The following is a 24,797-nucleotide window of genomic DNA, read 5'->3' as shown; positions in this document are numbered from 1 at the left end:
TCCCGATGCATATACGCTCCCTAGCCATCGGTCCTGAGGCTCAAGCTCATACCGAGGCACCATAACAGTACATATATAAAATCCATCCAAAATCCCTGGTATTGCTGCTCAACAAGTAGTTGCCATGACAATACAAATCCACGGGACTTAACTTTTAGTTAATCCCATCCTTATTCCAAGTAGGTGGGTAATAGTATTGCTTTAAAAACCAAACCCATCCTTAGTATGTCACTGTCTCATACCGGTGCCTACTTTCCAATCCTCCAGTAGTCAATAATACCAATAAATCAAGTATATATCAACTAAATTCCAACATCCAACATTCAATGTTAGCAGTGATAAAATAAGCATTGATAAACAGGGTCACAACAACAACATATACATGCCCAATTTAAGTTGTTCCCTTTAGTCTGATATAAAGACAGAATTAATTAAAACTTCCATTTAACACCTTACAAATGACATACAGATATGTAGGGTATGTATCACAAAATCCTAACCTCCACAGTTGATACTAACTGTGATAATGTAAGTATCAAAACAATATTCACAGTATGTATGTAGACAGGCCCAAATTATAGTGTTCCACAAAACCGATCTAGTGTTAAACTCAAATCCTCCTAGTATTTAAGTTCCAACAGTTGCTATTACAGAAGTTAAGATAGCTATCATCTAGACCCATCATTCCAATAATTTATACTAGCAGTGGTAAGGAAAAACGTGAACCACAGAACCACAATGCATCCACAAACATGCTTAGTCTAGGTTGAACAAGCATACAACACTACTGTAACTACCAGTTTCATAGCAAAACAGATATCATTTTAGTTTGGTTTAATCTTCATTAATCCTGGAATCATTTAAGAGTGCAAAGAGTATGAAGCCTAAGGGAAAGAGTAAGGATAGAATCTTGCCTCAGAAACTTTTGTTCAAAGTTTCAACGTCGTCTTCTTAAAAAATCCCGGCGAGTTGCAAAACCCGGTTACTGTTCATGGGTACGAAACACTATTCCCGAACTCAAAATCTGATCTCCACCATTCAGATTGTGCGACACTGAGTCATGAACCTATCCTCCAAATTTCAGCTCGATCGGACCACGGACAAAACAGGATCGGATGTTTGATGAAATCTGGGCAGAATGGAAAAAAAACCTATGTGACCCAGTTACTGTTCACGAGTACGAATCACTGTTCCCGAGGTCAAACTCTGATCTCCACCGTCAGATTGTGCGTCACTGAGTTGTGAACCTCTCCTCCAAAATTTAGCTCGATCGAACCATGGACGAAGCGGGATCGGATGTTTGATGAAATCTGGGCAGAATGTGAAAAACTGCGTTTTTCCTTCTCCACTTCCACAAAACGTGTGCTTTGTTTAAAAAAACCCTACACAGACGTCTACCTTATACTTATAGAGTTTTCCTAAACCTTAGGTTCATTTAAGTCCAACTCACAATCCTAACCGGCCCATCCAATTAACGTAGAAACCTACGACGGCTATAATATAAAACCCTAATTTATACTGTAATTAAAACCCTAGTTAGATGTATTTACCTAATTACCCTATTCACCATTAAATACTTAACAAATAATCTAATTGAACAAAATAATAATTAGTAAACCCAATTAAACCAAATAAGACACACATAAAATAAGACACACATAGAATAATTAATCCAATTACACTTAAACCATTAATGCCAATTAAATAATTAAAACACTAACAAGTAATTCCAATCAAATAACTAAACCAATTACACTAAAACCATTAATGCCAATTAAATAATTAAAACACTAACAAGTAATTCCAATCAAATAACTAAAAATAAATATCATTTAAATAAATTAAATCACCACAAAAGAAAACAATTAAGCACCTAATAAAAAAAAATAATGACACATAATCAAATAAAATGCACTTAAATAATAAATTAAATACCATTAAATACCAGGAATATCTTTTTTAAAATTAGGGGTATTACACACACTAACTGTCAAACTATCTTTTCTTCTTCTGTATATAGGGTAACAATCTTGACCTTGTATCGTTTGCTCATTGAACTGTCGAGGATAATGATTTTTACATTTACGATCCCTCATGCAAGCGTTCTTTACGTTTAAATCTCCGCAAGGCCCATGCATCATGTGTTTAACTACTTTAGCATAAAGTGTTGGATTTTCATTCTCATTTGTGATTTCGGCACAAACAAACTTATCATAATGAGCTGCATTTGTAATCTTATGCTCAGATTCAAATATAAGCAACATGTGTGCATGTGGTAGTCCTCTTTTTTAAAATTCAATCACATAAACATGTGCAACCACTTTTCCAAATATGAGTTTTTGAAATAATTGTTTAAGGTCATATAGCTTTGCTCGAAACACCCTTGTTGTTAAATCTGGTCTATCCTGAGCTAATTGTCCCAGTTTCAGCTCCTCTTTGATCTCATTCCAATCAGGATTGCATGTCATTGTGATGAAAAGGTCTGGCTTTCCAAATCTTTGAACCAAACACATCGCATCATATATAATATCTCTTTCGCATGTCCCTAGGCCCTCCAATGAAGGATGAAGGAAGAACCACTCTTTTCCTAACATTATTTCCTCTATTTTCTCCGACCACAACACTATCAACAATTCCTTGATATAGCTCGGCATGAATATGTGATTGTTCAGTTCGATAGTAATCCAAACATGTTGTTTCAATCTTAATGTACATATCAAAACTATATTGTTGCAACAATCTCCCGGCATATAAGAGAATTGATCAGTCCTGGTTGCGGATTTGAAGCTTGTAACAATAATATTGTCTGCATGAAATTTTTTTAGCTCTCTTTCCTTCGGCACCTACGTGTTCAATTTGTATAAGAGTTAAAAAAATTGATATTTTGAATTATATGAGAGTTTTATTTTTAAAATAAATAAAGCAAAATTGATAATTGTATTTACCTTCTCTAGATCCTGTCACAATGGAGTCATCGAAGATATCATCTTCATGTGTAATATCTGTCCCAGGGTAAGGCTGACGACGATTCTTGATATTACGATGCCATCCGATCTCACTGTATGGGAATAGTAGAGGATATTGCAGTGGATCATAACATCCAAAATAGTGTCTCACTCTGTGTTTTCTGCCGTAGTGTGCAACGACAATTATGTCACGCTCTAAGCGCATGTCAAGGTATGCTCCTTCTATCCAAACAACTGCAACTTGGTCTGCTGTTAGCGAATTGAAAACCCTTTGATCAAGTCGAACATCATTTTTAATAACAATTTCATGGTTGTCTGAAATGGGAATATCCTTTAACCTACGAAGGAACTAAGCATACGGATTTGACGACAATATGTTCATCAACTTTGCAACAATAGGTTAACTCAAGTTCGAGTCATTTAAAATATTCATTATATTTTGTAACTCATTGTCAGTGTCATAGAAGTATAACTGGAGGTAACATGGAGATCTGTCTTATATTGAGAGTGAGGGTAATTCATGATATATTTAACCTTGTGCTCGGAAAGTATATATACCACTCTTCATAGTTGCGAGATTTTTGTCAAAACGGACTCCGAAAGATGTAAAAGAAAAAATGCTATTATATGCACGTATGTATCGACGAAAGTCCTTCGTGAAGGCATCAGTTTAGGATGTGAATAATTTGTACAACTCATCTGGGACAAGAGTACATCGCCATTTGAGCAACAAAAAGTCGGAGGCTCGTGTTCAAATTTCTTTGCAAGACAGTGAGAACAACTTGGAACCTTCTTTAACGCTTGAGATGGTGTATGGGATAATTATCCCATGTCTCCCTTTCTTCTTTTTCTTGCATGTGTTACACCTTGAATTTTGTTTTGTCTTTTCTCAGTAGATAAATTTGCATAACATTTTCTATTGTGTGAACTCCTTTGTTTTTTTACATGTGTTGATTGTTCGACGTCTCCTTTTTTTTCTTTTGGCTGCATCTTTAACTTCCTTAATCCTCTTCTGTCTTTCCTCGGTAGATAAATTTGCATAACATTTCCTGTTGTCTAAACTTCTTTGCTCTTCTACATGTGTTGATTGTTCAACGTCTCCTTTTTTTCTTTTGGTTGCATCTGTGACGTCTTTTATCCTCTTATGTCTTTCCTCGGTAGATAAATTTGTATAGTATTTGCTGTGTTCTAAACTCCTTTGTTCTTCTACATGTGTTGATTGTTCGATGTCTCCTTTTTTTCTTTTGGTTGCATATGTGACTTCTTTAATCCTCTCATGTCTTTAGGTAGATAAATTTGTATAGTATTTTCTATTATCTAAACTCTTTTGTTCTTCTACATGTGTTGATTGTTCGACATCTATTTTTTTTCTTTTGGCTGCATCTGTTACTTCTTTAATCTTCTTCTGTCTTTCCTCGGTAGATAAATTTGCATAATATTTTTTATTGTCTGAACTTCTTTGATTTTGTTTATGTGTGGGTGCCATTCAAGTGTGACTAACAAATTTAAACATATGTATAGATAAAGAGATATGTTAGACATGCTTTTATAATATAAAAAAATGTAAAAGATGTTTACCATTAGAGAGACAATGAAAAAAAATAAAAAAACAACCTTAGAATTTGCTAATCTGGTCTCTCTCTTTTTAATTTTTTTCTTTTTATTTCTTTATTTCCATATCTTTTTATTTTCTCCTTATTTTTTATTTGATATAGAAATTATTCTTTCCTATTTTACAGCATATCTGAATTTAATATATATATATATATATATATATATATATATATATATATTTTCTTTTTTTGTAAAAAAAATTGCAGCCAATCCAGTGAACGATGTTCATATCTAATTTTTTCCTAATGAAATAATTAGTCTCCACTCTAACAATTTTTTACTAAAATTCAATTATTTGAAGATGATTATCAAAAAAATTCAGTGAAAACAATCAAAATAGATATGTTGTCTATAGTTATGTAGAGAGAAAGAAAAGAAAAAACCTAAATCAAACGTTATAGAGTTTTGTTTTTATGTAACTATTTACAAACAATCAAAATATATTTGTTCTCAATTATTACAAACTCTTATAATATACCGTTCCTTTGCGTTATTTTATTGAAAAAGACAAATTCTCCTGACTTTTTATCAAAACTATGGTAAATTTAACATATATATCATGTATATTTATATATATTAGGAAAAGAACAATAACAATATTCAAATTTAATAAATAAAAAATTATAATTACAATCCATAAATATATAGATATAATAAAAAATTAACGAATTACTCTACTAATATGGAGTGGGGGTGACACGTACCTTGCAAAAAAAGGCTTCGATCTTGGCAAAATTTGGACTAATAAGAAGAAGAAAAAGACAATTGATTAGGTTTTTTTTTATATTTGTATACATTAAATGTAGCAATATATATAATAAAACAATGCATGATCAAAACATAAGATTAATAAGAAGAAGAAGAAGAGAAAGACAATTGATTAGGTTTTTTTATTTTATTTTTGTATACATTTAAATGTAGCAATATATATAATAAAACAATGCATGATCAAAACATAAGATTAATAATAAAACAATGCACCTACCTTGAAAATTGATGTGATTAGATGAAGGCAAAAAAAGACTTATATATATAGAGAGAATATAGATTTAATTAATATTCAAAATGGACTCTTTTTCTCCCTCGCCATGAATCCTTTCCTGCTGTAATTGTGTTAGGTTTTGAATTCATTCCTGTTGGGACTATTATTATAATTTATTATATTTTGTGTGCTGCAATCGTGTTAGGTTTAGTAGTAGTAGTATAGTATAATTTTAATTTTAATTTTGAATATAATTTGAATTTTAAATATTATATGTTTTGAATTTTAGTATAGCAAAAACATGCAAATAAACCAAACAAAGCCATCCTCTGCTTTAGAACCCTTCTTCCGAGTTCTTTTAAGTCATGAGAATTAGATTCTTTCACCTTCAATTCTTGACTCAACCTTATACGTAGGCTTCCAAGTTCTAACCAACCCAAAAACACTTAAAAACAACCCAAACAAAGCCTGCTGGGACTGTTATTATAATTTATTATATTTTGTGTGCTGTAATCGTGTTAGGTTTAGTAGTAGTAGTATAGTATAATTTTAATTTTAATTTTAATTTTGAATATAATTTGAATTTTAATTATTATATTTTTGAATTTTAGTATAGCAAAAACATGCAAATAAACCAAACAAATCCATCCTCTGCTTTAGAACTCATCTTCCGAGTTCTTTTAAGTCATGAGAATTAGTTTCTTTCACCTTCAATTCTTGTCTCATCCTTATACGTAGGCTTCCAAGTTCCAAACAACCCCAAAACACTTAAAAACAACCCAAACAAAGCCCATTCCCTCAGTTCAAAACTCATCTTCCCAAGTCGTTTAAATCATGAGAATTCAAAAGTCCTTTACCATCAGATAAGTTGACTACCCAATTTAGGGTTACTCAATAGTTTGAGATTGAAATTAATTATTAAAAATAAGTAAATTATGAGTAAGTCAAATCTAAAGCCCAACAAAAAAGCAATAATTCTATTTGTTGTTTTCATATGAATCCATGTGTTATTTCAAAGTTTATATATTGGAGAAGCCTGCAAGGTGACTCAGTTTGGCTATTCTTAGGGTTTGACAAAAACATAAGTTATTAAATTTTTCATTGGAGACATGTTTCTTAACCTCTACCTGTTTTTTTCTCTGCCCGTGGTTACATGTGACACACATACCGCAACTTGGAAGCATTCCATGATGTCTTCACAAGTAAAAACAATTGAACAACAACGACAACGTTTTAAAATTTTCTTTGAAAAAGCATTCTACCATGCTTTTATATTTTACACTCAGTTAATATATATAGTTTTTCTTTTTCTGTAAAAAAAGTTGCATCCAATCCAGTGAATCGAAATATATTTGTTCTCAATTATTACAAACTCTTATAATATGCCTCGGTCAATATATATATATATATATATATATATATATATATATATATATATATATATATATATGAATTATATATAATTAACCTTGTTTAGGTTCTTTCAAGTATGTAATTAATTTTGCTCACGTACGTAACTTTTTGAGTGCTTAATTTCTCTATATTTTGTTAATTTGAATTAATTTGAATTTTATTAGGTAATTTTGAGTTTTATAGAATTTATATCAATTAATAAATAAATACTGAAACTCTTTACACAAAAACCGAAAAAGTAGTATTACACTTGATCTTAGCTAAAAGACCAAGAAAAGTTAGCCAAAAGGCCGACCCAAACAAAGGCCTAGAAAGTAATACTACACTTGATCTTAGCCAAAAGATGAAGAAATGTCTTAGCCAAAAGACCAAGAAAGGTTAGCCAAAAGGCCAAGAAGGTGTGATTATAATTTTTTTAGCTCTATAGTTTTATAAAAGGCTTTCATGTAATCTTTTTTACTTAAAACCAATGTGGGACTTTGTAATTTAAATTAAACTCTTTTTATATTTTGTTAATTTGAATTTTATTAGGTAATTTTGAGTTTTATAGAATTTATATCAATTAATAAATAAATACTGAAATACAAAGTAGTATTACACTTGATCTTAGCCAAAAGACCAAGAGAGGTCTTAGCTAAAAGACCAAGAAAGGTTAGCCAAAAGGCCGATCCAAACAAAGGCTTAGAAAGTAGTACTACACTTGATCTTAGCCAAAAGACCAAGAAAGGTTAGCCAAAAGGCCGACCCAAACAAAGGCCTAAAAAGTAGTACTACACTTGATCTTAGCCAAAAGACCAAGAAAAGTCTTAGCCAAAAGACCAAGAAAGGTTATCTAAAAGGCCGACCTAAACAAAGGCCTAGAAAGTAGTACTACACTTGATCTTAGCCAAAAGACCAAGAAAGGTCTTAGCCAAAAGACTAAGAAAGGTTAGCCAAAAGGCCGACCCAAACAAAGGCCTAGAAAATAGTACTACACTTGATCTTAGCCAAAAGACCAAGAAAGGTCTTAGCCAAAAGACTAAGAAAGGTTAGCCAAAAGGCCAACCCAAACAAAGGCCTAGAAAGTAGTACTACACTTGATCTTAGCCAAAAGACCAAGAAAGGTCTTAGCTAAAAAACCAAGAAAGGTTAGCCAAAAGGCCGACATAAACAAAGGCCTAGAAAGTAGTAATACACTTGATCTTAGCCAAAAGACCAAGAAAGGTCTTAGCCAAAAGACCAAGACAGATTAGCTAAAGGCTTAGAAAGTAGTACTATACTTGATCTTAGCCAAAAGACCAAGAAAGGTCTTAGCCAAAAGACCAAAAAATGTCTTAGCCAAAAGACCAAGAAAGGTCTTAGCCAAAAGACCAAAAAATGTCTTAGCCAAAAGACCAAGAAAGGTTAGCCAAAAGGCCAACACAAACAAAGGCCTAGAAAGTAGTACTACACTTGATCTTAGCCAAAAGACCAAGAAAGGTCTTAGCCAAAAGCCCAAGAAGGGTTAGCCAAACGGCTGACATAAACAAAGGCCTAGAAAGTAGTACTACACTTGATCTTAACCAAAAGACCAAGAAAGGTCTTAGCCAAAAGACCAAGACAAAGGCCTAGAAAGTAGTACTACACTTGATCTTAACCAAAAGACCAAGAAAGGTCTTAGCCAAAAGACCAAGACAAAGGCCTAGAAAGTAGTACTACACTTGATCTTAACCAAAAGACCAAGAAAGGTCTTAGCCAAAAGACCAAGACAAAGGCCTAGAAAGTAGTACTACACTTAATCTTAGCCAAAAGACCAAGAAAGGTCTTAGTCAAAAGACCAAGAAAGGTTAGCCAAAAGGCCGACACAAACAAAGGCCTAGAAAGTAGTATTATACTTGATCTTAGCCAAAAGACCAAGAAAGGTCTTAGCCAAAAGACCAAGAAGGGTTAGTCAAAAGGCCGACACAAACAAAGGTCTAGAAAGTAGTACTACACTTGATCTTAGCCAAAAGACCAAAAAAGGTCTTAGCCAAAAGACCAGGGAAGGAGTACTACACTTGATCTTAGCCAAAACACCAAGAAAGGTCTTAGCCAAAAGACCAAGAAAGGATAGCCAAAAGACCAAGAAGGTATGATTATAATTTTTTTAGCTCTATAGTTTTTATAAGAGGCTTTCATGCAATCTTTTTTACTTAAAACCAATGTGGGACTTTGTAATTTGAATTAAACTCTTTTTATATTTTGTTAATTTGAATTAATTTGAATTTTATTAGGTAATTTTGAGTTTTATAGAATTTATATCAATTAATAAATAACTACTGAAATACTAAAATACTGAAACACTTTGCACATTTAATAATAGTATAGATATAGATATGTATATATAAACACGCAGAAATTGAGGTAATAATAGAACACAAAACAAGAGTTTTAGCAATCCGGGTTACTTAGAATATTGAGGTGTTCTTTAATATTTGAATGGAATTATTTTAAAGATTACTATAAGAGAAGGAAGACATTTGATCTTCTTATTGATGGTCCCAGAATGGGTTTATACTATATATATGTATACACATATACATAATTAGTTTTAAATATGTACAAACACATAATTAGTTTTAGACTACCCATTTTCTATAAATCTATTACGGGTTCATACTAAATACAGTCACACACCCATATAATTAGTTTCCTACTCTAATTTGGATTTGTCCATGTATATATTAATTTGAAACTCTTATTAAACTTGTTTTAATTCTAAGTCATTATAATTTATTTTTAATTGTAATAAATCGAATTTGTGTTTAATTGTTTTAAATTGTATTGTGGAACTGTGGTTGATATATGTGGGTGTGTGAATGTGTGTATATGTGCTTGTGTGAGTACTGGTGGTGGTGGCCATGGTGAGATGATAGTTGATGAGTCTGTACATGGTGGTAATGGGTATTTTAGTCACTTAACATGGGTTATGTGGAGGTAGTTAAGTCATTTTATACATTAAACAAGTACTTAATAAGTTAATACAAAGTCAGTAACGATGTGCAAAAAAAAAAAATGGTACACTGGAAAGTAACTTTTACAATGTGAGTAAAAAAAAGACGTGAGTGATAATAATTTTTGAAATGAGTTTTCAATGTGATATTTGGTCAAATTAATCTTAAAAAATAATGGGGGCATACCCCACTAGGGCCACTACTATGATGGCCACTGGCCACAAACACTAGCCCATTTTCACGGACCAAAAACGAACCCATAAATATGTAGGGTGGGCCTATTTCATTTGGGTGGGCTTGTATGGCTTTGTTTTTTGACCAGCTGTACTCTGGGTTTCCTGGTCCAATGGCCCTCGTTTTGGCCTGGGGGATGCCCTTGTAAATATGTAAAGTTTATTTTCTCTTTAATTTACACTTACTTATAGTAGTAAAAATAATAATAATAAAATAAAAAATGAAAAAAAAAAAAAAAAAAAACCAATCCATTACATTAGGTTGTCCAAACATGTTGTTCCAGTATGAGGCCCACGGATTAACAACTAATCCTCCATAAACATAGGCGTGAAACTGATGAACAAGCCAGAGAAGCCATGGAAGGGTCCTGGTAAAAGGTTTGGAGGTCAGGTCAGGTGGTGAAATTGACGAAAATATTCGAATGGGATGCCTCATAGAATGAGCTTGGTAGGTTCCAATCCTTTGCGATCTGCTCAGCAATTTTTGATTGAGAAGAGCCTTAACTACACCAACCATTAATTAATAATAAAGGAAGATGCTTGGTAACAAGAAATGGGAGAAACCCACTAACTTACTTCTCCCATGTCAAAAGATGAAACAAGAAATGGATTTTATATATATATATATATATATATATATATATATATATATATATATATATATTTCCGATTCAAATGTTTGGTTATTTTATTATAAGTAAGAATAATGTCACGGGCTACAATCCAATAATATATTGAGTAAATTTTCTACGGCACCAATACACTTACTAAGCTTAATTGAAGTGGTACATATCAGTATATAATTGCGCACTGTTTAGCATCCTTCAATTTAGTGTTTGAATCTAATCATACAACAGAAAGAAGACACGTAAGATTGAATAAGTTTTCAAGATCACATTATATTTATGCATTCACTAGTAAACAAACTCAAATTCATGTAATTTTCTTGAAGAAAAAATAATAAATAAATAAATAAAAACCCAGCAAATTCATGTAAATCCAGAGATATTATCAATCAGTTAAGGCTCCGGTTATGTAAACACACGAACGCAATAATATATCGAGTGTTTGGCTAGTGGATTATGTGTAGACTTCAACAATGTTCACGACTTCATGCTCAGTGCCCAAAAAGAAAAAAGAAAAAAAAGGTGATATCACGCCAGAAAATGAAAAAAGTTTTTTGACACCAATAACTAATAAAGACACTTGAAGAAAGACTGTCCAACAGATTGTCCACTTAGTCCAGCTAGCCAAGTCCTTTTCCAACTTTATTATTAGTATGTGCGTAATGCGTGTGCACTTTGGTTTGTGTTTTTTGGGAGTTGGAAAATACTCTCGATTCCCAAATAATGTGCAGAAAATGGCAAATTTGTCTGTAGGTGATGATTTTTTTATCTTTGACAACTTTAAATAATTTGTGTGAGTAAAGACTGACGTCACTATTATGTTATTAATGTCCCTAATGTATAAAATTCAACATGATGACATAGTTTCTGAACGTACATAAATGGAAAGTTCAAATGGGGTTCAAAGCTATGCTTCCAATGACATAGTTTTTGTGTTGCAAATTTGTACAAAATTCATGCCCAAAGAGCAAGGATAGACATTGAAGTAGAGCCAAGAGCAAGGGCAATGAACGATGCCTTCTTCAACCATGATTGAGAGCTCATCAACTTGTTGTGGAAGAAGTCGAGAGCTATGAGATCGACGAGTGCCATGTAGATGAGTATACCTGAAGATAGGGACCCCAAAAGCCCTTCCAGAATTAGGGCATTTGGGCTGCTGTCGTCGTAGCCTGTCAGCGAGAAAATGATCATCCCTAACACTATCCCCATTGGTGTGGTCACCGAAAACATGAAGCACATGTAGGCTGTTGTTCCCAAGCTGAAACCCGCCTGTCATATATAAATAGATTTTGATGACAACTTCTTTTAAGGAAAGATGGAGAAGATATTGAATATGACGGATGTACACGGTCATTGCTATACCTATGCAATTAGAATACACCATTTAAATTCTGATCTTCCAAGGCTCGGCCAAACAAAAAAAAAAAAAAATCAAAATCAAGAAGAGGTCCCCACCCAATTTCTTCTCTGTAGGGGCTAGTTCCCAAGGGTAAAGTTGGCATATCATAAAGAGAAAATAAAAGTTAAAAAGTAAAAATTCATGCATTAGGCGACAATATCATTTAAGTTGGTCATTATTAATGAAGGATGAATAAAGGTGGTTGGGCTGAACACTCACAGACACAAAGTGCAATCCACCGCAGTGTTGGTGGGCTTTTGTGAGTCATGGACCTGGCCCAATCGACCCAAACAACTTCAACCAATACTACCGGTTTATGTATTACTGTAGAAGAATATAATTATTTTTCACGCAATCTATATCAGATTCGGTCAATATTGGACGCCAACCGTCTTAATTAGAGGCGCGTGACATTTCTTCTTGAAATAAGTAACAAGGATAGCGCATCCTCAAGTTGAATCAGCCAACGTGAGTGTCCCAATCAGCACCCCCCGATAACACGTGATCAAAATATAAATATAAATATATATATATATAAAAATTAATTTAATTGTAATAAATTAATAAATAAATGTATTAGTAATTTATAGTATAATGATATTGATTTATGACCTGAGCAATGCAACCTCCGAGGCCCATCCCTTCAAAGATCTGGTGGAAGGAGAGTGCAGCAACAAGCGGCCTTATGGTGCACTTATTCTGAGACATCCCCATCGTCACCCCTATTATCACCGAATGAAATATAATCCCTATCTCCAACACCTGTGACACCAATCTCTGCTTCATCTTCACCAACTCGTCTCCCTCCAAACTCGTCGTCAACTCGCCCGATTCCACTCGCTCCTCCTCCGATTTCAATTTCGATTTCGATTTATTACAATTCTCTGTTAATTCTTCTGTGATCGGCGTGTAATGAGTACCGCTCGTCTTCTCACCGTGACCGTGACTGTCCACGTGTGAAGTCGCCGTTAGGTCCACTAACAGAGCCGCGAGTACTCCGATCAGCGCGACGAGGCCGGAGAACGGGAAGTCCTTCCACGGATGGTGTGACGCCACCTGGCAGTTGGCGAGAGCGTCGAATGCGTCGGGAAGGACGTGGACCAATGAGGTGGAGAGAATTACACCGGCCGCGAAGCACTTGATTATCAGGATAGCCTTGTCGTACACTGGCTTGCCGTGAAAAAGGCGGGCCAGCATCACCGGCAACGTTATTCCCACGACGCTTGTGAAGAAGATGATGAAGATGGATATGAGCTTGAGGTTCGTCGCCGCTCGGCTGTCTCTGCACGCCAGTTCTCGAGCCGTGTCGGTCGCGCACACCGCCATGGCTCAGTACCAGAAGAAAATATTGGCGTAGGAATTTAGGTACAGATGGGGAGAGAGAGTGTGTGTGAAATTCTGTTTTAGAGAGAGGAAATGTTCTTTGTATTCACGACTACTGTTTTAGTTTTAGAGAGAGAGAGACAAGACTTTTTGGTTGGTAATGGTGTGTAGTCCACTGAGATGCTGGACTGTTGGATAGGTTTTTAAATAGCGTGGGCCCAATGGGCCCAGCTAGATCGGTCATCACACGGCACTGTCCAATGTGGGCCACTTTTGCAATTAAGATATGGTCACTGGAAATTTCACTGGTAATTTTTAATAAAGGACAGATAAGATATGGTCACTGGAAATAGTGTGATGTGTGTGATTTCCATTACTCCATGTCATGGATTTTATTCATTTTATACAGCACAATTGTCTGTTTTTAAAATATAAAAAAAATTTAAAGGGTTAATTTCATTAACATTTCATCAATTTTAAACAAATACTACATTGAAACACTTCTCAAAAATTACCTTCACTCACATTACAAAGATTTGATTCGTTTTTCAATCACAATTTAAAAGTTATTTTACAATTGTGTCATGCTAATTTTTTTTTTTTTTTTTTTTTCATGATAAAAGACATTGTTACCATTTGATCTTGTCAAATCCCCTTTTTAACTTTATAAAATTATTTAAAAGATCAAAATATCCGCGGCATACTTTCTGTTTTTTCAAACAGGTTCATATATATATATATATTGAGAATTAAGCAAGTTTGGTGAGACCCAAATTCAAGATCCATTATTTTGATTTATATATCAATCTGTGTAGTTACAATTTTGATTTGGGAATTTTAATTTTGGAGTTTATGGTTTCTTGGGCATGAAATTTGGTGGTTGTAGGTTTTGGAATCATCATTTTGTGTGGAAACAAAGTTCTATCTCATAATTCCAGTGGATGAGTAATTCATTGAATGAAGGTGTTTTTTTATCTGCAAACCCATATATTGCATGGATTGATTCAATCTAATGGGTGGGTTTCTTGTGCAGGTGGCGGTGGCGGTGATGGGTTTGGGTGTGACCACAACCATAGTCTCCTCTACGCCGCTAAAACCCTCTTTCACTCCTCACAAGTTGATGTTTGGCTTTCTCTGTTATTTTCTTCCAATGAAAACCTGTTGATGATAGTTCGTGAAGATGTGAGCAGATTGTTTCACGTCCGTCGGGAATGCTAAGATTAAAGACTGAGTGGAGCTCTAAGTTAGCACAAGGGATTCTCCGTTAAGGAGATTGAGAGAGAGAGGGCATATTTGTTTAACACCCTATGATAACTCGAGTCTTAGAAGACTATTCTTCGTAGTCATAGTTGTGGTGATGTATATGTTTTCCAACCTCATTAAATGATGAGGTTCATTCCTATTTATAATACTTTCATTTGGTCATGAGAACTAACTTCCTCTTTATCCAATAGTCGCTTTATTAGGGAAGGACTCTTGGTTATAATGGTAGCTCATTCTTTATTCCGTGGTAATTCTATAAAAGATATATTTAATGTATTATGTGATCTTTGCTACTCGAACTAAGCTATTGGGTATTAAAAATTCCATCCCCCTTGTGTAGAACTCGAGATGAGATGGATCCTTAGAACTCAGCCATCTAACCACTGATACTCAAATTCCCGCAAAGTAAGAGGATATAAGGGAATTGCTTAGGACTTGCCTTCTTTGGTCCCGAGCTTCCATACTCCCTTTAAGCCTCAAGCTCATATGCAGGAGGAGCTCGAGATGAAACAGTTAAGTTTGAAGCTTCCTCTGCAGAAGAAAGCTTCAGAGAAGATGGTGAGACCCATTCGACTGGAGCGGGGTACCTCCACATGAGAGGTAAGATGGCGAGACCCATCCTCTTGCGAGTTCAACTTCGCGATTTCAGGCCTAGTAGCTTGAGACTATCGATTTTTTAGAGAAATGCCAGACAGGTCCTGACATGGTCCAATTAGTACTAACTAGATGTATTTTCAGTAATAAATAGTGTCACATAGAGTATGATGTGGCGCCATCATCTACAAAATCAAAGAGAGTAATAAATGGGGGCATGAGGAAATAGCTAGAGATTTCAACATTTGAGGATTTTTTTTTAAGGGTGTTTGTATGTACCTGGAACGATGAAATTCAAGAATTCAACCAATAAATAACTTCTCTTCAAGATTTCAACAAGAGCGTTTTGATGGGATTCTGTTGTCTGCATCATCAGTCACTTTGATTCATAATTTTATGTGTTGTAAATTTGTAATTGTAGTCAACTCGAGTGCATTTGGCGGGGGTAAAAGGGTCATTTTAGTTAACTGATATTTTGAAATAAGTGAAATTTAAAAGTTAGGGGCAAAATTATTTTTTGGCACGTTTTTAACTGTTAGTTAGTGACGGAAAAGTAAAATTAGATCTAAGTGAGTTATTTTCGAAAAATATTTAAATGTGATATTTAGCCAAACTTGAGAGGGTGTCGATGAAATTAATCAAAAAATTAATCTTAAGGCTCATGCATGGAGTGATAAAATAAAATAAAAAAATTTATTATATATATGAATAAGAGAATTTTTTTTTTTTTTTTTTCTTCTCCTTATCTATCGGTTTTTTTATTATAACTATAACTTTATAATTATTTTTTGCATTTTTATTGGATATGTCAAAAATCAAATTCACCAATTTAAAATTTTGTGTAAAACTGTAAGTATAACTATTCATAACTCACCTTTGATTGATCATGTTCAATATATATATATATATATATATATATATATGATTTCTAGCAGGGACGACGGAGCCAGGAAGTAAGATAAGTGAGGGCAAAAATAAATTTTGGGGGACAATAATACATTTTTTTAGTAATTTTAGTAGGGGTAAATGTAATATTTCATAAGTATATTATAAAGATAAAATACTATTAAAAAAAAAAACTCAGCGAGGGCAATTGTCCCCACACCCTTCAATGTGGATCCGTCCATGCACATTGATGAGTAATAAATTTTTTTCACGTGTAAAAATAATAATTATAAAAAAAAAAAAAAATCGTAAAACAAAAAATATTTTCACACCAATTATAATGACAGTAAAATTCGATTGCTTTTGTTTTTCTTCCCCTCACCGACGTGCATCTGATCGTGGACAAATAAATGGGGTGTCCTCCTTGATTTATGAACAAATAATGGATGTCCTTCAAAAGTCTGCATTTGCATTATGGACAAATGAATCAGTGTCAATGAAAAGTCTGCATTTGAAAAGTCTACCAATTTAATGTCTTTTCATAATTTTGGTGAGTGCTGACTGCTGAAACAACGTAAACCAAATCCAACCTAGTGCAACAAATTAGGGTTGAATTTTCACAAATTAATTGTTACCAATTGAATGTGTTTTGCAAGGCTCTTTTTGGTATGGGCTTTCGAAAGCTCATTTCGACTTTTAAAGTCCAAAACCCATTTTTGAAAGTGTTTGAATTGTTCAAACCAAAGAGTTCCGAAATCAGACCCTTGGTGGAGCTTCGTGGCAAAGCTAGCTATCAAGTACTAGCTTCCTGAGGAAGCTCTTCCTAACCTGAGTCCTGAAGCCATATGTTATTAGTACTATTATTATTGTTATTATTATTATTATTATTTTTTCGTGCCCTAGATTTCTCAGCACCAGAAAAAACGAAACCGAGCTTATCTAATACTCAAAGGTAGCGTTTCGAGGAGCTTCCAAAATTACTAAGTACTTACTATAAAGGGCTTAAAATAATGCATTCGTTATACTGAATTTGGGGTGTTTAGTGAACGTGACTTTTAAAAAGTTATCCTATCTGTAAAAGTCATTTTACTTGTATGAAGTGCTTTTGAAAACAAAATGACAAAGTCCCGAGTATATGTAAAATAATTACAAGTTTATCATAATAGCCTTGCACAATTCTTCTTGAAGAGTGCTAATTGGGCGCAAGTAATTGTCCTTGCATAGTCACATTTTTAATTGGTTAGAATTTCTAAAATTAGAGGATTTCTAAAATTAAAAGTTAATTTATTAAATATCTCCTACCATTAATCAATATATGCCCCCAGAGCTTGGTAGAGTTGGTAAGGCAACGGCCTGAAGTACCATATGTCCCAGATTCGAACCAGTCCATTCCCATTATATTCCCTGATTGAAATTGGTGTTGAGGTGTGGAGGCGTCGACAGCATCCCCAGAAAATATATGTGTGTGTGAGAGAGAGAGAAATGTGTTAGCAGACCAACTTTCTGAAATCCCACAGGTTTCTATCTATAAAATCCCTAAAGGGCTAAAACATGTGCTATCATAGGTGTCTCTTTCCTTATCCCCTCAGCTTCATCTTGCTGTCGTTTCTTTTGAGTAATATATTTGGAAATGTCCGTTGATTGTTAACAATAACGTCGTTTCGGACACAACTGGTACATTCCAAAATGGTCGTTACTTGGACATATTTACCCTTGGCCATGAACCTCCTTTGGATTTTTTTTTTTCAATCAACTTCTTCCGTTTTCGGTTAGAAACGAAGAAGAAAAAAAAAATAGAAGTTACTAACTAGAAATCAAATAATGAAAGATTTTGCTGCAATTAATAAAGTAATAAAAATAAATAATAAGTAATACAATTATTTCTAAATTATATTTTAAATCACAGTACATATACAATATTTCATTTAAGTATCTTGAATAATACTCTTGTCCTAGTCTCGCCATTTTTCGTTCTACCTTCTTTTTTTTCTCTCTCTCTCTCTCTCTGAAAAAGGTTGTTATCGTCAAACAATAATTACCCGTGTTTTCTTCTTCTCTCTATTCTTCACATCCCAAAAAATTTTACCATAGGAAAAAGAAAGGTTGCAATTAAATACAATTGGAGGGTTAATATGGAAAAATTAATATAAGGGTAAAGTGCATTAAACCCCCCTGAACTATTAGGGTATGTGCAAGAAACCCCCCTGAACTATAAAAGTTGAAAAAAAAAACCCTTGAACTATTGAGGTATGGGCAAGAAACCCCCCTGAACTATATATATTTTTGCAGTTTATCCCATCTACGCGAATTGATTGACTGAAAGGGACGATGAAGCCAAGGAATTTGTTGCTGGGATCGGTGGGTCTCCTATCATAACTCCATCATAGCCGTTGCACCACCCACCAGTTCCGTCGGCCATATATATCGCACTTCTCTACACCGATGCGTCAGCCCATCGCCGTCACCGCCTTGCCTGCCGTTCAGCTCACCTTGCTCGCCGGTCCATTCCATCGTCCATTCCAAGCTCACTGGCCCATTCCGCCATCTCCATAATCGAGCACACCGCCGTTCGTGTTTCGAGCACACAGCCATCCACAGTTCACCCCTTGAGCTCGCTGCCGCCTCCACAGTTCACGGTCGAGTCAACCGAGCTCTCATCACAACTGAGTCCTCCGCGCACAAGTTGCCATCATCCGAGACCGAGCCATTCCGCCGACCTCGGATTTCTTTGGTCTTTTTTTTCTCTCTCTCTAGCTTTCTGTTTTGGGTTGTGTTGGGTGAAAAACATCTTTTGGCAGAAAAAAAAAAAAAATGTAAGAAGTGTATAAGTTAAAACGACGCAGTGCGTTATAAGGGTAAACTGGTTTTTCAAAATTTTCGGTGCCGGAAGCTGATGTCGTGGGGGTGAATTGCAACAAAATCATAGTTCAGGGGGGTAAATTGTAACAAAGTTATAGTTCAGGGGGGTTTTTGTAGTTTAGGGGGGTTTCTTGCAAATGACCAATAGTTTAAGGGGGTAAATTGCAACAAAATCATAGTTTAGGGGGGCTTTTTGTAGTTCAGGGGGGTTTCTTGCAAATGACCAATAGTTTAAGGGGGTTTACTGCACTTTACCCTTAATATAATATACAAGGACAATTTTGTCAACTAAATATTCCTTCTTAAAGTACCGTCTGTTTTTAAAATCCTGTTTTTTCGACTTCAGTCCAACAACAGGCTTTTAGTGGCTTCCACTTCTCCTAGAAACCATTTGTATATTATTTTTTGGAATGCCTTTTGGGACTTGGAAACCCGTTTTAAATCCCTTAGAGACCACGCCAAACAGGGCCAAAGTCTTTTTTCACAGTTCACTTCTCACTCCTGAACCCCCAATATAGATATGGAGTTGGTGAATCAAAATTCTTTCAGGTACAATGTTATCTAGACGCCTCACCATATATATATTTTAATGGGTCATATGCAAAAAACACTCCTATAGTATGCTTATAGTGCATATTGCACCCCTCCCGTGCAAAAAACACCCCTAAACCATGAAATTTGTTCAAATAGGTCCTATTTATAAAAATTGAACTAAAATACCCTTATTAACACATTTTATAATATATATAAAATAAAAAAATTTGCGAAATGACTAAAAGGGGCCGGTAAGAAGTTGAAATGTTCTTATTGGCAATACTTTCGGTAACGAGGAAGGGGAACGAACGATGGCTGCAAAGATGCACCGAGGCCGGTGAAGAGCTTGGGTCACCCACCGGCGATGAGAATGGCGATGTGGATCCGCCTTTTCCAGCGAGGAAGCAATGGTGAGGATCGATCGTGAGCTTGCGGCTTCGAGTGATGGTGGACAGCGAGCAAGAGGGAGCTTGGCGATGGATGGGATGACGGTGATATGAAACCGACAAGCAAGGATGGCTGAACGGCCGTGATGAATTAACTATGAACTTGCGGCGTGGCATCGGAGGGCAAGGAGAAGCTCAGCTGTGAGCTTATCCAACATATAACTACCAATTCGCAACCCCAATCAGAATCTGAAGATGCAAGAAATTCGTTCCCCTCTTTCTCTCTCTAGAATTCTTACACCTCCCCTCCAAAAAGATCCCCTTCCTCCTTATTCCTTATCCTACTTATAGATATTTTCAAGATATTTACAAGATATTTACAAGATATTGACTGATTGCTGGATCTGGGCCTATTCCTCCATAAGTCCTGGTCACCTTTGATGGGCTTACTCGCGTTCGGCCCATATGGCAGTGTCTTTATATGGGCCGACCCAGCTGTACGGACTGAATGTAGTGTTTGCAAGTCGGATCCGGCCCATGTCGTCCGGGGCCTCCTCAACTGCCCCCATAATTGCCCCTTATTTAATAAGGGGTAATTATTGATGGCGTCTCATCATGATGTTGACGGCTCGAGATAACCACGTGGGGGAACGGACGGTCAGATCCAGAATCAATGTTCCGGGGCTCGAGGAATTTCTCGCCTTCCCGACGCTTCGGCCCTCGGGCCCCCTCGCCTTTATAATGCTCTAGAACACCACTTCACGTCCTTTTACCGTCTCCATCATCAGTCAAGTCTCTCTCTTTCTAGAACAGTGCTAAGCTTTTTCTGGTGAAATCCTTCAAGAGTCATTCTTCCAGCGATCTTGCAGTCCTCCGAGGTTAGTTTCGTTCTTTTTTACTTTCGGCAGGCTTCCATTTACCCCCTTTTAGATTCTTCAAGCACTTCCACCATGGTTGTAGATCTGGATGTTCTTCGTATGAGACTTAGACTTCCTGACAACATCGAAGTTAGGGTTTGCCCTCAGGACGTTAACATTATGACCGGCGCCGGCCTCCTGCCCGGCGAAGTCTTATTCACGAACCTTCAGTTGAATGTTGTTAGGTTCCCTCTGCACCCTTTCTTTAGTTATGTCTTCAATAGATTGGGGATATCCCCTCTGCAGGTCAACCCAACTTCTTTAGAATCATATCTGTTATGCTCTTGTTGATGCGTGACAGAAATCTGGACCTTGACCTCATAGACCTTCTTCTGTGCTATAAGGTCAGTAAGCTCCGTACTAACGAACCCTTCTACCACCTCTACCCGTTCGAGAAGATGTCCATATGTACGGACACAATAAAATCTGAGAAGGGTTGGAGGGATAGCATCGTGGGCATTAGTGGGGCTTGGTCTTCGCTGGCTGCAGAGGGTTACCCAATCCCAAGCGCCTTTGGTGTCTGTTCTGTCTCCTCCTATAAGAAATTCAAATCTCATAAACATGATTGCCCCTGCGAAACATGCGTTCCTCGTTTTTGTACTTTCTTATGCCGTTCCTTAGGAATACCTTGTGATGACTTGAGCTATAGTGTTTGCAGGGATAGGAGTAACTACTTGAAAAAATACGTTCTGAACGATATTCCTTCCTGCTCAGATCTCCTCACTTCAGACAACCTCTTAGCGCTCTCATCACTCAGCTACAACATGAGCAGACTTCAGATTCCTTCTTTTGGCAGGAAGAAAAATACTCCCCCAGCCACTCCTGCTGCTGGGGCGACCTCCTCTCCAGCGTCAGCCTCTTCCTCAGCCACCATCTCTGACACTGTCCCGAGCACAGTGGCTATTAACCCTGTTGCCAGCGCCCCTGCTGCCAACCAGAACGCGTCTCCCCAAGCTACCATAGCTCCTGCTGCTGCGGGGGGCGGTCGGGACAAAGAACGAGGCAAAAGGCCTCATCCTGACAGTGAAGTCGATCCTGAGGAGGAGCCTCTCATTAGAAGGACCCGGGTCTCCGGGCCGGGTGCTCTCTTGCACCGAGCGATCAGAGCTCCTGCTCCCTCTGGGCCTGCTGCAGCTGGTGGCTCCGCTTCTGCTTCAGGCCCCCCTTCTATCCCCACCTTACCGTCATGGGCCCCTCGGTACACCCGAACGGATGGGACGTTCGTGAAACCGAATGAGACCATGCTGAAGGATGGCCAGACCGCTATGGCCTACTACAGGAGCATGTGGACTCCGAAGGACCTTGAGGCGGCAAAGGGCCTTTCCCAGAAGGATGTGTTCAGCCGCTTTCCCCAATCTGCTATGGAGGTGACTTTTATTTTCCAACTCATGAATTCTCTCATATTATTTGGTCTTGCCTTCGCCCGACCTGACTATTGGCTTAACCGTTTTTAATGTGCACCTATGCAGACATTGTTCGGAATGATGGCCATGCAGAAGCAGGTGGAGATGGGGAACGCCAGGGCCCGTAAGTTTTCTGACAGCCTGGAGGTGGCTAATAAAGAAAACGACCTCCTCGCCATGAAGAATACCGAGGTACTGGCTCGGCTTGACAAAACCGAACAAAAGAGAGATGTCCTGAAGAAGGAGAATGATTCTCTTCAGGATGAGAAGGACGCCCTACAGCTTGAAAAGAGCGTCTGGCAGACTGAGCGTGAATCAATTAGAGAAGAAAAGGCAGAACTCCAGCGCCTTCTGGCTGACGAACAGTCTGCTCGGATGGCTTTCGAGAAAAGAGCTCTGGACGAGCGTACCGCTCTGATCGATGCGATCAGCAGAGTGGGTGGTGGGATGCTGGCTCTTCACGCTCAATTCTCAAGGGTCGGTGCTCTTAGGTATGCTCAAGGATTCCGGGAAGGTTTCGCCGACCGGGTTCCGGATGAGGGACAGACCAGCTCCACTCCGGATGAGATAGACAAGGATCTGGGGATCGAACCTCTGGGGGTCTATATCGACCCAGAACCCACCGAAGCGGAGCGCATATTCGATGAGTGCCAGGACATTGCTTCCTCAAGGATCATCACAGCTCCTCCTACCGTTCTGCCACTGACCGCTCCTCAATCGTCAACCGTGGTTCCTTCCATAGCCACTGCTGACGCTGAGCCCCAACCGAACGATTCAGTCATTCACCTTGATTCTCCACCTCGTGAAGGTAAGACGGCTGATGGGGCCGAGGAGGCGAGTCGGCACGACCAGGATGCTGTTGGTACTGAGGCGTCTAGCTAGGGCTCCTTTGGATTCTTCCATTCCATATCTTTTTGTAATGATGGACATCTCTCTTTTGTAAACTCAATGCTCAATATTAATGAAACGACATAACTCTTTTTCCCTATGTGTTGTGCTCTATTCAACTTATTTTCAATACATACATATTTTTTCTCTCTTTTTCTTTTATATTAGCTTTGCCGTGTGTTTGTTTATGGCAAGTGCCTGGCGCTCGGCTAGAATGCCACTTATCTTGCTTAAGTGCCTGGCGCTCGGCTAGAATGCAACTTGCCACTTGGCTTTAAGTTTTTAGCAAGTGTCTGGCGTTCGGCTTATAGTGCCAGCTGCCACTTATCTTGCTTAAGTGCCTGGCGCTCGGCTAGAATGCCACTTGCCACTTGGCTTTAAGTTTTTAGCAAGTGTCTGGCGTTCGGCTTATAGTGCCAGCTGCCACTTATCTTGCTTAAGTGCCTGGCGCTCGGCTAGAATGCCACTTGCCACTTGGCTTTAAGTTTTTAGCAAGTGTCTGGCGTTCGGCTTATAGTGCCAGCTGCCACTTATCTTGCTTAAGTGCCTGGCGCTCGGCTAGAATGCCACTTGCCACTTGGCTTTAAGTTTTTAGCAAGTGTCTGGCGTTCGGCTTATAGTGCCAGCTGCCACTTATCTTGCTTAAGTGCCTGGCGCTTGGCTAGAATGCCACTTGCCACTTGGCTTTAAGTTTTTAGCAAGTGTCTGGCGTTTGGCTTATAGTGCCAGCTGCCACTTATCTTGCTTAAGTGCCTGGCGCTCGGCTAGAATGCCACTTGCCACTTGGCTTTAAGTTTTTAGCAAGTGTCTGGCGTTCGGCTTATAGTGCCAGCTGCCACTTATCTTGCTTAAGTGCCTGGCGCTCGGCTAGAATGCCACTTGCCACTTGGCTTTAAGTTTTTAGCAAGTGTCTAGCGTTCGGCTTATAGTGCCAGCTGCCACTTATCTTGCTTAAGTGCCTGGCGCTCGGCTAGAATGCCACTTGCCACTTGGCTTTAAATTTTTATAGTAGACCGTTGGAAAAGAAAGTTATTTTTTGTAAATTTCAGTAACTTGCTCATTCATACGTATTTGATTGACAACAAACAACATCCAATTAAAGCCGGAACTTAGCTTTTATTGGTAGTACCTCTTCAGAGACGTGGCGTTCCAGGGCTTGCTGACCAACCTTCCCGCCATGGTTTCCAACGTATATGCCCCCTTGCCAATGACTTCTGCAATTCTGTATGGGCCTTCCCAGGGTGGCATCATTTTTTTGACCATCCCCACCTTTCTTTTCAGAACCAGATCGCCAGGGGCAAAATCCCTGTGTTTTACTCTCTTGTTGTGACTATTCGCCAACACTTGCTGATACGATGCTAACCTTATAGCCGCTGCGTCCCTCCTTTCGTCTATCATATCGAGGTTCAATCTTAACATCTTGTCGTTCTGATCTCGACTCCATGCTAAGCTTCTGATAGTGGGGACTAAATGCTCAACCGGTATAACTGCCTCGGTACCATACGCCATTGCGAACGGGCTCTCCCCAGTCGGCCGCCTTGGGGTGGTTCTGTAAGCCCAT

The 24,797-nt window shown here is 37.4% G+C and overlaps 1 protein-coding gene across 1 annotated transcript; it reads right to left on the bottom strand.

Annotated features, from left to right (window-relative positions):
* Nucleotides 1–11,599: 11,599 nt before the first annotated feature.
* LOC132269311 (zinc transporter 6, chloroplastic) lies at nt 11,600–13,712 on the bottom strand. The gene is made up of 2 exons (XM_059770462.1): nt 12,797–13,712; nt 11,600–12,054 (listed from the first exon to the last, which is right to left on the bottom strand). The coding sequence occupies exons 1-2, from the start codon at nt 13,508–13,510 to the stop codon at nt 11,740–11,742; spliced, it is 1,029 nt and encodes a 342-aa protein (XP_059626445.1). The 5' UTR covers nt 13,511–13,712; the 3' UTR covers nt 11,600–11,739.
* Nucleotides 13,713–24,797: the final 11,085 nt, after the last annotated feature.

This window comes from Cornus florida, unplaced genomic scaffold (assembly GCF_030987335.1).
Source record: "Cornus florida cultivar Cherokee Brave unplaced genomic scaffold, ASM3098733v1 CherokeeBrave_3.0.0_Hap2_Chr08, whole genome shotgun sequence".
NCBI classification, from domain to species: Eukaryota; Viridiplantae; Streptophyta; class Magnoliopsida; order Cornales; family Cornaceae; genus Cornus; species Cornus florida.
Note: the sequence above shows the minus strand (reverse complement) of the source record. Positions and strands in the feature narration are given on the sequence as shown.

Excerpts from the sequence above, each read along its gene's own strand:
- LOC132269311 (XM_059770462.1), bottom strand. The coding sequence starts at position 13,510 with ATGGCGGTGTGCGCGACCGACACGGCTCGAGAACTGGCGTGCAGAGAC. Across the intron at positions 12,055-12,796 it reads TCGGAGGTTGCATTGCTCAG|GCGGGTTTCAGCTTGGGAAC; the intron begins GTCATAAATCAA and ends TATATATGACAG.